The following is a 15,122-nucleotide window of genomic DNA, read 5'->3' on the forward strand; positions in this document are numbered from 1 at the left end:
TCACGCCCTGGCTTGGTGGTGGTGAGGGAAGGGAGTGCTGCAGAAGCAGCAGAAGCGGCAACAGAGGAGGTGGAGGAGAAGCTCCCTTTCTCCAAAGGGCTTTCTCTTTGCAGAGGGGACGCCCAGGAAGGCCGAAAGGGGCGTCCACCTCCAGTGCCGAGCAGGAGGCAAAGTCCTTCCTAGAGGCCCATGGCGGAGGAGGAAGGGAGGGCAAAGTCTGTGACTTGGGCACGGAGCCAACAGCCCTGTAGGGAGGCCTCCCGCTGTGTGTTCCTCTGGACCACATGAAACTGGGAACAAGTTGCCTTTTGCCTGCATCCAGCCATGCTTTAGAAAAGAATCCTGGGGTCACCCAGTCCAACCCCCTGCAATGCAGGAACCACAACTAAAGCATCCCTGACAGGTGGCCATCCAACCCTCCAAGGAAGGAGAGTCCAGCTGCTTGTGCTGGTGGGGGTGCACCTCAGAACGGGGGGTGGGGGGTGGGAATGGTTGGAGCCACAAGAGGAGCCCTTCGTTTTCTGAGCTGTCTGATGCTAAGGGAGTTTCCGGCTGGCGGGCTGCAGGATCCGTTGGTGGGAGTGTCGTGGGGAGTGGCATGGCCAGGGGCTGCCCTGCAGACTGCAGGGGTTGTTTCCTCCCAAGTTCCTGGTCCAGAGAGGAAGCTGCCTTAAAACCGAGTCAGATCCTTTCTCCATCCAGCTCAGCATTGCCTACACTGACTGGCAGCAGCGGCTAGCCAGGGTTTCAGGCAGAGAATCTTTTCCAGGCCTGCCTGGCCATGCCTCTGGGGATTGATCCTGGGACACCCTGCACACAAAGCAGATGTTTAGAAAGCTCGTGCAGGTTTTAATCTGTTTTTAGAATCATGGAGTTGGAAGGGACCCCAAGGGTCATCTAGTCCAACCCCCTGCAATGCAGGAATCTTTTGCCCATTGTGGGGCTCGAGCTCGTGGCCCAGAGATTCAGAGTCTCATGCTGTATCACTGAGCTATGGCTCTTCCCACAAATGCCTTTTACTCCTCCCCCTCCCAAGCCCAATGTCAGGGTTAGATTTTCAGTTGCCAGTCCATTCGAGTGCCAGGCAGTGGCAAAATACTCATAACACTTGAACTCATGGACATCCAATGAAGCTGAGTGCCGGAGGATTCCGGTTAGATGAAAGGAAGTACTTCTCCACGCAGCGCATAGTTAAACTGTGGAACTCCCTGCCACAAAAGGTAATGATGACCGCCATCTTGGATGGCTTCGAAAGAGGAATAGACAAATTCATGCAGGAGGAGAGGGCTGAGGGTGGCCACTATCCAGGGTGGCTGTGCTCTGCTTCCGCGGTTGGAGACAGCAACGCTTCTGAATCCCAGTTGCTGGAAGCCACACAAGGGGAGAGTGTTCTTGTGTTCATGTCCCGTCTGTGGGTTCCCCACAGGCGCCTCTGTGGCACAGTGGGTCAGTGTCTCTGGCTGTTAACCAGAAGGTTGGTGGTTTGAGCCCACCCAAGGCAGGATTGCAGGGGGTTGGACTGGATGACCCTTTGGATCTCTTCCCTCTATACAGTTCTATGATCCTGTGGTTGGCCGCTGTGAGAACAGGATACTGGACTAGACGGGCCCATTTAGGCCTGGGCCTGCAGGCTCTCTCCTTACGTTCCTATAGTCAAATGTCTGCTGGCAGGAAATGGGGTGGAGGGCTGGGGAATTGCAGAGGCTTCTGGGGAGAACCCGCCCCCAGCCCCTGTGTGGAACTGGATCGGATGTGGAGCAGGAGAGGGAGGGTGGGTTGGCATCTTGTTGGCAAAGCTGTTGATCGTAGGCCTGGCTGCTCCAATTTCTCTCCTGCATGCACTGCTGCCCCCCCCCCCGTCCCCTGCCTTCTTATTCCTCTTCTCCCCACCCACCCTTTTCTCGTTGCCTAGTCTCGAGGGGACGGACACACACTGCAAGAACCCAGAAGGTGACACTCTCTGTGAAATAACGGAGCCCGTGGGAAGCGTGCCGTTTGTCCAAAGTGTGGTGTGGGGCTCGCGATGCGACCTAGATGCTCTCCTTGCGCCTAGAGCCTGGTGCTGAGGGACAGGGGCCGTACCTGCCAGGGCTTCTGTCGGTTAATGCAGCAAATGACACCCCTTTTGGGGTGGGGGGGTGGACAGGAGGTTGTGTCCTGGCAGAACAGGAGGGGCTGTAGCTCAGTGGCAGACCACTTGCTTTGAATGCAGAGGGTCGCAGGTTCAATCCCCGATGGCATCTGCAGGTAGGGCTGGGAGAGACTCCCCTCCGCCTGAGACCCAGGACAGCCACTGTTGCCAGTCAGTGTAGGCAGCACTGTCCTAGATGGACCAAGTGTCTGTTTGGTGGTGGTAGGTCCAAGAGGGGCTTTGCGGCAGGGCTGCCTGGGGGCCACTCCTCCTCCCTGCGATCCATCGGAACAGGCTGAGCTGGAGGCAGGCAGGGGAGCAGCCAAAGCTGCATCTAATTCCGGAAGGCTGCCATGGAGACTGAGGAGGCAGCTGGGTGGGAGCCGCCTCTCTGCCTCTTCGGCGGAGTGGGGGGGGGGGACACCTCTTGGCGCAGTCTCTTGCTCAGCCTGCAGCTTCCCTCCAGTGTGGATGAGCCCGGGGAACAGGCCCCCTCGCTTGGTGCTGGCCTGGCCTGAGGCTGCTGGGCCCAAGCCAGGCTGGGTGTGAAGCTAGCTCCCTTGGGGGTGGGCTCTCGTTCCTTGGAGGTTTTTGAGCAGAGGTCGGGTGGCCTCCTGCATTGCAGAGGGTCGGCCTAGACAACCCCGGGGGTCCCTTCCAGTTCTGTGACTCTCTCACTCTGGGGTTGCCAGCGGTGGGCACCTTATCTTAAAGCAGCCTTCGCCAGCCTTCATCCCCTGTGGCTCTGCTGGGTGGCGGCTGGTGGGAGTTGTGGTGCAGAGCGCCTGGAGGGCACCAGGTTGGCCTTGGGTGAGCTGCCTGTCTGTCCAGTCTGAGAGGAAGCTTCTCGTGATCCTCTCTGAGGTGGATGCAGAACACGGGCAGCGCTGGTGGCACAGGGAAAGGAATACCTCTTCATGTAGTTAAACTGTGGAACTCCCTGCCGCAGGAGACAGTGATGGCTGCCAACCTTCATGGCTTTAGAAGAGAACAAAATCCTGGAGGAGCAGAGGGCTTTCGGTGGCCCCTGGCCCTGATGAAGGCTGTGCGGCTGGAGGCAGCGATGCTTCGGTGTGCCGGTTGCTGGAAACCCCGAGGAGGAGGGAGGGTGGTTCTTGTGCTGCAATCCTTCCGGTGGGATTCCCAGTCGAGGCCTCTGGTTGGCCACTGTAAGAACAGGGTGTTGCATGCTGGCCAAGATGAGCCTTTGGCCTGATCCAGTCGGCTTGCCTTACGTTCTCCCTGCCAGGTGGGCTTCTGGGACTCTTTACACATGGAGAAGAGAGACCAGAAACGACACCCTCTTCCCCTCCAGCCTCCATTCTCTGAGAGTCGCTGCTCATCTTGCGCTGTGGGTGTTATAAACCCCTTGAGGGGGGGGGCAGCACTCCTTCTCCCCACCAGAGCCAACTTCGCCCAGCACCTCTAGGAGGGAAGTGTGTGTGTGTGTGTGTGTGTGCCTTGCCACTCCAAGAGCGGAGAGAAGCCACCCCCTGGCTCAGACCTGTGGCTTGTCAGCAGGAGCTGGCTCCTTCTCCATCCCACAAATCGGCTTAGGGGTCTTTGCCTAACCTGATTACAAGCCGGCAACCAGCAGGTGATTTGTAATTAAAAGGCAGACGGGAAGCCTCTGAGCAGAGCCCTAGGGCAGCCCTTCCCCTGCCCCTCCGCCCGCTTGCCCCCCTGCACTTAACACCCGGGAGGAAGCAGGGCGAGGGAGACCCTGGCAGTGTGCAATGGGGGAAGAGTAGAAGAGAGGGAGGAGCTGGGCATTGGCAAGGGAACAGGAGACCCTGAACTGACGCAGAGGAAGGCCACCCCGGAATGTGCCCCTTGGCCAAATCGGGAGGGAGCAGCGCCCAGGGTTCAAATCCCCACTCGGCTGTGTGACCTTGTGAGCCAGTCGCTGCCCCTCTCGGTCTAGCCTACCTCACAGGGTTGTTGCAGGGAACCGTGTAAGCTGCCTTGAGCTCCATGGAGAAAAAGGTGGCGTTTAAATGCAACAAGTCCACAATAAATAAAAAGGAGGACTTCAGCAGCTGGATCCTGTTCCTTGCAGGTGCCCCAATGGGAAGCCCACTGGTGGGTGTCCTGGGCGCAGCGGCCACGGTCTCCACACACACACACCCCGTGCCCCACTCTTGCTCTGGGGCTCAGAGGTGCTGCCTGACCCTCACCCTGGAGGTTGTGCACTGCTGGAGATCTGCCCATTTTGCAGGAGCTGCCACTGTGCACCACAAAGGGTCCGGCCACCACCGGGTTCAGCCAGCCCCTCCCATGGGTCTCTGTTTTTTGGGTTGGGTGCTGCTGCGCTGCTTTTCGTGAACAGTTGCTGTGTCACCTGCATGTTGGGGCTTCTTTGGTTGATTTTTCCTCTGTGTCACAAGCAGGCTCAGTTCTGGTTTCCAGGTGAGGGCGGCTGTTGATGCCGCATGGAGCCTCCTCCTCCTCCTCCTCCTGGCGCATGGCGTGGGCAGGGCCTGTGGAGAGAGCTGTGCCAGTGGGCGGCTGTTTCTGCTCGTCCATTTTCTCCCTTTCTTTCCCTTTCTGCCTCTCCCCGCCGCCTGACTCACAGCCGCCCCCCCCCAAAAAAAACTCCCTCCCAAGTGCCAAGAAGCATTGTGCTGCCTTCCCCCTCCCATTGTCTCGCCTCCCACGCCCCCCTCCTCTGACCCCAAAGGGAGCAAGCGCCTTGTCCTGCCTCTGCTCCCCCCCCCCACTTCCAACAGGTGTGCCCCACGCAAACCACTCACTTCCCTTTTCCTGTGCAGATTGTCCCCCCTGACTGGGTGGCACCTCCCCTCCCTCCCTCCCCCCCCTCTCCACAACCAAGAGACCCCGGAGTCCTGAGTTCCTGGAGATGGCAGGTGGCCTGAGAGATTTGCTGCTTCTGGCTTCCTTCCCAAGTCAAGCCTTGTGACGGACTTTGCTGGGAGGCCTGGAATCCGAGGGAGGCTGAGAGCCAGCTCAGAAAAGGGTCTCTTTGTCCTACGGGGGGGCGGGGGCACGGCCAGGAGCCACGCGCTGGATTTGGCAGGCTGGGGAAGGAGGGAGGTGGGGGTTAGAGGCCCACCACCACCACCAAGAGAAACGGAAGGGGACTGGCTCATTCCCCAATGCGAGAGGGAGCCCTGCGTGGCACCTTGGAGCAAGGAATGCTGGGGAGGGGGTGTGGGCTGAAAGCCAGGACCCACTTAGAACCTCTGTGAAGAAAGGGGAGCCATGCCTGGGCTGGGGGGGGGATACTTGGGCTTCACACAGTGCCCAGTTAACTTGTGGAACTCATTGCTGCTGCTTCTTTTTTTCTGGAAAGCTGTTCGTTTCTTGAAAAGGGTCTGCCTTCTGCACCTTCCAGCAACCCAGTTTCCTGGTCCTCCTTGTTGGAAACTGGGGCAGGGCAGAGGTAGATTTGCAGATTCGTAGCCTCGTCTCCTAACCTCGTGTGCCGCAGGAACTCTTGGCACGCAGTGAAAGAAAAGCAGCGCCTTTAACTGGGGCACCTCTTCCCTCAGTTGGCAACTCGGTCAGGCAAGCCTCCAGGAGGGACTTGCCCTTGCCTTGGCAACCCACACACCCCAGCGCACGGGGATGTTTGTACCTTGGACTGGGTGTGCGTTGTGGACGTGGGTGTCGGGCGGAAAGAAAGGACGGCTTGGTTCTTGAGCTGGTGGGAGGTGGGCTCCTAAGACCACAGGAAGAGCTTGCTGGATCAAGCCGGTGGCCCCTCTAGTCCAGGATCCTGTTCTCGCAGGATGGGGAACCCTCAAGCAGTTGCTGAGTGCAAGAGCAACTGCGACTGGAATTCAGAAGCAGTGTTGTCTCCACCCGGGGAAGAGCCATATTGGCTGGTAGCCATCGATTGCCCTCTCCCCCTCCATGGATTTGTACCGCCCTCTTTTAAAGCCATCCCTGCCTCCAGTGGGAGGGAGTTCCACAGCATAGCTTTGTGCTGTGCGTAGAAGGAGTTTCTTCTGTCTGTCTGAACTATCCCAGCCTTGAATGAAGAGAGGAGAGGGCCATGGAAGGCTCCCAGCCACGATGGCTCTGCTCAGCCTCCACTGTCTGAGGCATCAGTGCTTCTGAAGACCAGTCCCCTGAAACAAACAGGAGGGGAAAGTTGATCTTGTGCTGGAATCCTGATGGTTGGGCCCTGTGAGAACAGGATGCTGGACTAGGTGGGCCATGGGCCTGATCCATATGTTCTTATTGGCGGTCCCTGAGTTGTAGTGTTAGAGAAGATGCTACAGTGGCAGGTGTATTCAGGAGGGGCATTAAGCCCTCGCAGAGGTGCAGGGAGGTGTGTGCTAAAGCCTCAGAGGTATCCGCACATGCCTTTCACGCACACATGCCTGTGGGACGTCCGTCTGGTTGTGTCCTCCCCCTGCAGGGTTCTGCAGCTGCTATTTTGGTCTTCTTAGCTCCAGTTCCCCTGTGGATGGAAGGAGAGGGGTTTTTTCCTACCTGGCCCAGATGCAGAGGCACAGAACATTTCGGAACAGCTCGGCTCACCTTGTGTTGCCGCTGAAGACTTTGCACTGGGGTGGAAAAGTTCGGCTTTCGTTCTTTGGAAGGTGGCAGCGGCACTCCCCTTCTCAAACCCTGCAGCTCAGGACTGGGTTTGTCTTTTCAGCCGGGAATCGGGACCCTGTTTAACTCCTGCTGTTGTTGCCCTCTCACTTGCCCCAGCCAAGAAGACCAGCAGCCAAAGAGCTGCTCATGAGGCGGGAAACGCTAGCCAGCTCTAAACACCCCCTGAAGACCCAGCTATCTCAGCAAGCGTGTTCTGTTCTGTTATTGATCAATACTTTATCGATACTTGGCTGAACGTTTTATCGATGGCTTCTGTTTTTAACCGATGCATTTGCTTGAAATTTTTGGTTTGAAATGTTGCATAAAAGCTATAGAACTCCTTCCTGCAAGAGACAGCAGCCGTGGCCACCAGCTAGGATGGCTTTGAAAGAGGATTAGGAGGGGGGAGCTATGGAGGGCTGCTAGCCACAATGGCTCTGCTCTGCATCCACAGCTGGAGGCAGAAATGCTTCTGAACACCAGTTGGTGGGAACTACAGGAGGGGAGAGAGTAGCTCTTGCCCTCCAATCCTGCTTGCAGGTTTCCTGCAGGCAACTCTTCCGCCCCTGTGAGGACAGGAAGCTGCACCGGGTCCAGCAGGCCTCTTCTCACATTCCTTTTTTCTTTAAAAAAATCCACCACAACGCGTTTCATGCAAACCACTTAGGGATTTTGCCTGTTAAAGATAAAGGGACCCCTGACCATTAGGTCCAGTCGTGTCCGACTCTGGGGTTGCAGCGCTCATCTCGCTTTACTGGCCGAGGGAGCCGGTGTACAGCTTCCGGGTCATGTGGCCAGCATGACTAAGCCGCTTCTGGTGAACCACAGCAGTGTACGGAAATGCCGTTTACCTTCCCGTCGGAGAGGTACCTGTTTATCTACTTGCACTGTGTGCTTTCGAACTGCTAGGTTGGCAGGAGCAGGGACCGAGCAACGGGAGCTCACCCTGTCGCGGGGATTCGAACCGCCAACCTTCTGATCAGCAAGCCCTAGGCTCTGTGGTTTAACCCACAGTGCGTCCCACATTTTGCCTATTAGGCGGTACATAAATATTGGCAGTGGTGGCGGGGATTGTCTTTGCCTTTGCAATAATAAGCTTGTGAGGCGGGTCTCTCCGCAAAGAGGAAACCAAGGCACCCTCTCCCTGGTGCCTGCGCACAGAGCCTCAGCCGGTTGTAATCCTACCTCGTCCTCCTGGCATCGGAAGCAGCCCCCCCTCTCCCCCTCCATCTGCTTTCCAAGCAGGCGGCTGGCGCTGGGCCACAGGTGCTACTGGGCTGCTGCACTCCTGAAACCAGAGGAGGAGGAGGAGGAGGACAGCAGCAGTCAAGGTATCCCATTGCACCCAGCAGCTGCTGGCTGGCGTGGCCTGTGTCCCACTCTGGGATCTCCTCTCCAGGCTGGCTTTGGGCCTCCTCCTGCTGAAGAAGCTCACGGATCTCTCTCCCCTCAGTGGGTGTTCACTCGGGGTCTCTTGGCAAAGGGCTGCCTGGCCAGCATGAGCTACCAAGGCCTTTGAGCTCCCGCCAAGCCTCATCTTGAAAAGGGCATTTGCAGAGTTGGAAAAGTCTCGGAAAAGAGCCACCAAAACGACCGAGGAAAGGGGTGCAGCGCCCGGGGATCTTTAGCTTAGAGGGAAGGCAAGTTAGGGGCAGCAAGTGTATGAAATTGCGCGTGGCATTATTGTTTTTATTTTAAATTAGATTCCTATACCATCAAAAGATGTTAGGGCGATTCACAAGATAAAAAGCACGAATACATAGCAGGGAGAAAGCACATAGAGAAGGGTTTTTCTGGGGCAATCCGTACAGGCGGGCAGGGTACAAATAACAAAAGTTGCTGAACTGCAACCAATTACCAAACTCAAAACCATGGAGAGACCCGGTCTGAACAAAGATATTGGATTCTTATCTCATTATACATGACAAAGCTATCTTACCCCTTGCTTTTTCCTGCAATACCAATTGCAGTCGTTAACAGTCGTCAACACGGCCAATCCCCCATTCCCACCCCCCTTCTGAGTAATACCCCTCCCCACTCTCTCACTATATATAAGGGTCTGGTGACTTCTGTTCCAGTGTATCTGAAGAAGTGTGCATGCACACGAAAGCTCATACCAAGAACAAACTTAGCTGGTCTCTAAGGTGCTACTGGAAGGAATTAATTTTTTTTTAATTTTGTTTTGACTATGGCAGACCAACACGGCGACCTACCTGTAACTAAAATTATTCTTAAATTTGTCTAAAACGATTCTTCTCCCTCTCTCATAATGCCAGAACTTGTGGGCGCCCAATGAAGCTGAATAGTGGACAGATAGAAGGAAGTCCTCCTTCGCACAGCGCAGAGTTAAACTAGGGAACTCACTTCCACAGGAAGAGGCAGCAGCTTGGAAGGCTTTGAAAGAGGATGAGACAGAGACACGGAGGAGGAGAAAGCTATGGGTGGCTACTAGCCAGGACGGCTGGGCTCTGCCTCCACTGCCAAGAAGGCAGCATATGCCTTTGAATCCCGGTTTCTGGAAACGGCAGGCAGGGAGGAGAGTGTCTCCTGTGCTTTGCCTTAAGGGCATCTGCCTGGCCCCTGTGAGAACAGGATGCTGCACCAGACGGGCCATGGCCTGATCCAGCAAGCTCTTCTCGTGTTCCTAAACCTCTGCAGGGGGAGGTGGGAACTCAGCTCCTCCAGGGGCAGGGGGTCCTCCTTCCCCTCCATTCACTGCAGTAAAGGTCTGCTGCTGCTGCTGCCTGCGTATGTCTTCAGTTGAGCAGGAGGAATGGTGCCAGTGGCCCCTTTCAGGTGCACCTCCCTCAAGGCGTCTCGGCCAAAGGGTTTTCTCAGATCTGGATCTGGCCCTCAGAGACAGAAGCGGCTCTTCCTTGCAGATCTCTCTCTCTCTCTGTCTGTCTCTTACCCTAATGAGAAGCTATTAATACTGGCCTCCAGGGATGCGGCCCACTGTCGGATCATGGCTGTTGCCACGTGACGGCCCGTAGCCTAGATAGGAGGGGGTGGCCCTGCAAGGGTCCCAGAGGTTTGGCGTTGGGCCCCTTCTTGGGCGGGGGGGGGAGAGCTGTGGCAGGGCTGGACGTGCCCACTGGAGGGGGGCAGCGGCCTCTGAACCATTTCCCCAGGGGCGCTTGCCTCCTTGTGCTGAGCTGAGGCACAAGTATCTTAAGAACATCATCATCTATTTATTTATTTAAATTTCTATACCTCCCTATACCTGCAGGTCTCGGGGCGGTTCGCAGGATAAAATTGCAATATAAAATCACAAAATACATAATCGGAACAAAAACAACCCAATTAACAACCCCCCCCCCCAAAAAACCACACATTTTAAATGGGCATTGAATGTCAGTCAACCAAAGGTTTGGTTAAACAGGGAGGTTTTTGCCTGGCATCTGAATATATGCAATGAATCTTAACACACCCACCGCTCTCCCTCTACAGGATCCTGCTGGAATATTTGAACTGGTGGAGGTGGTCGGCAATGGAACGTACGGACAGGTGTACAAGGTAAGCAGGGAGGGACCCTCCAACCTCTGCTTTTAAACCTCCAAGGAAAGAGAGTCCACAATCTTTCGTGGGAGTCCGTTCCACTGTCTAATGGCCCTTGCTGTCAGAAAGTTCTTCCTGATGCTTAGTCAGAATCTCCAACTCCCTCAACCATCAGAGCCTTCATCATCTTGGCTGCCCTCCTCTGCACACCTTCCAGCTTGTCAACACCCTTCTGAAATTGTGGTGCCCAGAACTGGACACGGGACTCCAGGTGTGGCTCTGGCCAAGGCAGAACTGAGCAGCACTATTCCTTCCCTTGACCTGAACAGCAGACTTCTGTGGATGCAGCCGAGAATGGCATTCGCCTTTTTTGCTGCTGCATCACACCGTTGGCTCATTTAAGCACCCTTACCTGCTCCAGGGGCGCTTAGGACTTGGCACCTTCAAATCGTCACGTAGCCCAAGTGTGGAGGACTCAAAGGGGCCCTTTGGTTGACACCCACCCCTGTGGGGCTGGACCCTTCTCCCACACACCCCTTCCCTATATCAGCCCTGCAGCCAAGTTCACAAGAGGGAAGGTGCAAAGAGGGAGCGGCGGGGATGGGGCCTCCCCCAGGCCTGTTTCCTGCCTTCAGGCTTAGTGAGAGTGCTTTTGAGCATGTGCAGAGGACTTTCCCCTCACTGCTGAGCTGCCCCCAGGGTGGGACTGGGAGGCTGTGTGTGCAGAGGTCCGTTTCCCAGGCTTGCAGAGCTTCTCTCCTGAGCAATGCAGCCTTGCTGTCCCTGCACTCACTCCATCCTTGTTCCTATGGGAACCAGCAGTCTGCACGTTTTTTTCCTCTGCAAGCTCCCCACCCCAATTTCTTGAATTCGGTCCATGTGTCCCAATTTTGGTCCCAATTTCTTGAATTCGGTCCACACACACACCCACACACACACCCCTCGAGGGACAAGATGGGGAGAGCAAACTGCTTGTTGCCCTGGGCCCCCTCCCCTCCATCAGGGCAGGAAGGCCTTGTCAAAAGCAGAGACAAGGAGGGGGGAGACCGGGGGGCTGCCCCTCCCCTCCCTCCCCCCCCCCACCTTGCCATGCCTTTCCCTTTGAACACGCCGCCTGACAGGTTGGGGAAGGGAGTCTGGCTGTGATCTTGGCAACGCTGATCTCTCCCTTTGACGGCAAACCTGTTTTCTAGGGTGTGTGTCTGTGCGAGGGGTGGGTGGGCTTCAGTCAGGCTGTCTGGGAGCAAAGAGGACAGGTGGTGCTTCCTGCAGACGTAGCCCCACCCCCACCTCCAAAGAGGTTTTGCACAGACACTCCCTCCACCTGGAGAACCCTGCCATTTGCTGGGCCAAAAGATCTTCATTCTCTCTCTTCCCACCCAGAGTTTTGAAACAGGAAAAGCCAGGCACTCCTGTGCAAACTTAAGCCCGGACGCGGTTCTTGTTCCCCACTTCTCTCCCAGAACCTAAGCCAAGGCTGCCGTCCTCCTCCTGGGTCACCTGGCCCTTGGGGAGCAGGAGGGGAGGCATTGCCAACTGACCCCCTTCTCTTCCGTCTCTCCCTCTCTCCATGCCCACGAGAGGCTCAGAGGGTGTACCAGATCATTCTGTTCGCACAGCAGTGATTTTTATTTTATTTGGGGAGAGAAGAGAGGCTTTTCAGTGCCTCTCTGAAAGGAAGAGGGAGGCGGTTGCCAGGCAACGGCTTCCCACGCGTGAGGCTGCATGGCACCACAGACAATGCCAGCACATGGCTGAGGGCAAGCGGGGAAGTGGCGGGGGGGGGGAGAGGGAGAGGCTTTGCAGAAACGCTTCGCAGCTCTCCCTGTCCTTCTCCCCAGCCCCCAGTAGTGCTCAAATAGCCCCCACATGGCGATGGAGGAGACGCCAGTGGGACTGGATGGGGCCATGGAGGATGCAAACACATGGGGGTGGGGTGGGGTGGAGGAGGCCTGTAGGGTGTGTTTGTGGATGTGGTGAAAGGTCCTAGCAGGGCAGCGAGCCACAGAAGCTGGTGGAGTGTGGGGGGGAGCTTTATTTCTGCATTGCAGGGTGTTAGACTGGATGACCCTTGGGATCCCTTCCAACTCTACAATTCTATGATTCTTCCCCTGCAAAAGGAGGCAGCCCCTAGGGCCTGAGATCCCTTCGCTCCCCAGTAAAGTATGATCCCCCCCAAAGTTTATGGTCATTGTCCTTCAAATAGCGTGTGTGCACCATATCTTATGTGTGGTGTGGCTTACCTCCTCTCCCCATATTTTATTCACCTTGGCACCACTGTTTCCACACACACCCCCACTGTCCCTTCTGCTACTGGTGGGTCTCTGACCTGCCCTCAAAGTTGCCCATTGGTGCTTGGTGTTAAAGGAGAAATCTGAGGGCAAAAGAGAGACTTCAGGCAAAGCGTTGGAGCAAAACAGCAGCCAGTCGGCTTGTTTTTTATTGATGGAACTCCACCCGCCACAAGAGGAAGCAAGATGGAAGGCCAGGAAGAGAACCCAGCTTTCGTTAGTTACTAATCCCCCAAGTTACGCCCCCAAACTACATCATCACTACATCACAGATACATCAGAACTACATCACAAATTGGGAGGGTCTAGGTATTCTGGCACCTGTGCCATCCCTCCTTGAACCCCTCCCAGACACACATTTCTGCAAAACAAAAGAGTGTTCATGGTTTTAGTCCGGAGCTGAATCCACTTCCAGGTGATGGGTCCTTTGTGAGTGTAATGTCCCATAGTCTGGCAGCTTTGGTTGGGTACATCCTGCTGGCAGGGCTCTGCTGTGGATGTGCTGGTACGGTTAGGGGATTATGGCTGCTTTGTGAACACACCAAGTCTCCCCTTAATATTTGTTGTTGTTCAGTCGTTCAGTCGTGTCCGACTCTTCGTGACCCCATGGACCAGAGCACGCCAGGCACCCCTATCCTCCACTGCCTCCCGCAGTTTGGCCAAACTCATGTTAGTAGCTTCGAGAACACTGTCCAACCATCTCGTCCTCTGTCGTCCCCTTCTCCTTGTGCCCTCCATCTTCCCCAACATCAGGGTCTTTTCCAGGGAGTCTTCTCTTCTCATGAGGTGGCCAAAGTCTTGGAGCTCAGCTTCAGGATCTGTCCTTCCAGTGAGCACTCAGGGCTGATTTCTTTAAGGATGGATATGTTTGATCTTTTTGCAGTCCATGGGACTCTCAAGAGTCTCCTCCCCCCTTAATATGGTGCAGAACAAAAGTGGAACGGTTTAGATCGGACATACAGTTGAATGTATAGGAATTTATAACAGAAACACTATAGAGAAAGAAATATTTTCACTCAAGTGTGTCTGTGTGTGAGAGAGAGAGTCGTGCTTGTGGAACTGGGTGGTTCGGGAAAATCCCTGTAACATTGGGATCACGGGGGTCATTGCAGGCCCCTGCCCCATGACCTGCATCCCCTCCCTCCCTCCCCCTAGCTTGCTGTCTGTTGTCTTCAAGCTCAGTCTCTTTTCCTGCCCCTTTCTCTTACGCAACTTAAGGCAGTACCGCTCAGTTGGCAGAGCGTAAGACTACAAGAGGAATTTGCTGGCTTAGGCCAGTGGCCCATTTGGCCCAGCAACCCGTGGCTCACAGGGGCTGAACAGTAGCCTGTGGGGGACCTGCATGCAGGACCCAGGCGTAAGGCAACCTGGCGAGGGAGCAATAAAACGGCTAGCACATTTGCAAAGCTAAGCAGGGTCAGGTATGGTTTCGGATTGGATGGGAGACCATGCGTTGAGATTCCTGCATTGCAGGAGTTTGGACTAGATGACCGGAGGGGGGCGGGTCCCTTCCAACTCTTCTCTGGACACCCAGAAACTGGTCCTCGGAAGCATTGCTGCCTCTGACTGCTTGGCATGCAGAAGGTCCCAGGTTCACTCCCCAATGGTGGCATCTCCTGGCAGGGCTGGGAGAGGAAACCCACCCCCACCCCCCGTTTGAAGCCCCGTGGCGTAGCACAAGGCTGCTTCTTAGGTTCCTTATGTGCCATGCCCCCCCCCCTGCTTTATGCTCTCAACAACCAGCAGAGATGCTTAAGTGGATCAAATTCACCCTGCAAGCTTTGTGGCTGAGGGGGATTTGGAGCCAGAGACCCCCAAGCCTGATGAGTTTGAGCTCACCTAGCCCCACCCCCCCTGCAATTAGCGGTCACGTCTTGCCCTCTGACGGGAAATTTGTATCTCCCCCTGACCCGCAACAGCTGAGCTTGCGGGGCAAAACGCACACTTTGAGATTCCTAGAATTGTGGGGTCGGAAAGGGCCCCCCAGGGGTCATCTAGTCCAACCCCCTGCCAATGAATCCTAGGCAGATGGCTGCCCCACCTTTGCTTAAAAGCCTCCGCTGAAGAAGAGCCATCCACCTCCTGAGGGAGTCCGTTGTGCCGTTGCACAGCTCTTGCCTTCAGAAAGTTCCTCCTAATGTTTAGTCAGAATCACCTTTCTTGCCATTTGAATCGGTTGCTTCAGGTCCTCCCCTCTGGGGCAGCAGGAAACAAGTTTGCTCCCTCTTCAGTGGGGCAGCCCTTGAGATATCTGAAGACAGCCCTCGTGTCTCCTCTTCCCCAGGCTAAGCACCCCCAACTCCCTCAACTCTTCCTCCCGAGGCTTGCTTTCCAGACCATGTCCTTCTCTTTGTGAAAGGACCTCTCTGCGTTGGGGCTATTGAGGGGTCTGTCCTCTGTGTGTGTGTGTGTGTGTGTGTGTGTGCCTTGGGGCTTGGTTTCGGCTCCCTTTCCTGTCCTGATGAGTCCCAGCCATCCTTTTAAGCCCCTCCATGGGTGGGGGGGGGGTCCTGATCAGGCAGAGGGACTTAGCTTGGCCAGACCTCTGGCTCCCTCTGCCGGGCCTGCGCTGCAAGGATCTCGGGAGCGAAGCCCGTCACAAACACACACCACCCCCCCCCAAGTACATAGGG

General features: G+C 55.9%; 1 protein-coding gene and 1 non-coding gene across 11 annotated transcripts in view; both read left to right on the forward strand.

The window, feature by feature from the left end:
• MINK1 (misshapen like kinase 1) overlaps window positions 1-15,122 on the forward strand; it is a 52,800-nt gene that overhangs the window by 8,579 nt on the left and 29,099 nt on the right. For all 10 annotated transcript variants that reach the window (XM_033169098.1, XM_033169101.1, XM_033169099.1 and 7 more), the window contains exon 2: window positions 10,151-10,216. In XM_033169098.1, the coding sequence (XP_033024989.1) occupies window positions 10,151-10,216 (66 nt within the window). The remainder of the gene's footprint in view (window positions 1-10,150; window positions 10,217-15,122) is intronic.
• TRNAN-GUU lies at window positions 1,429-1,501 on the forward strand. Its single transcript has one exon. It is a non-coding gene; the product is annotated as a tRNA-Asn (tRNA).

The sequence above is a fragment of the Lacerta agilis genome, chromosome 14, assembly GCF_009819535.1.
Source record: "Lacerta agilis isolate rLacAgi1 chromosome 14, rLacAgi1.pri, whole genome shotgun sequence".
NCBI classification, from domain to species: domain Eukaryota; kingdom Metazoa; phylum Chordata; class Lepidosauria; order Squamata; family Lacertidae; genus Lacerta; species Lacerta agilis.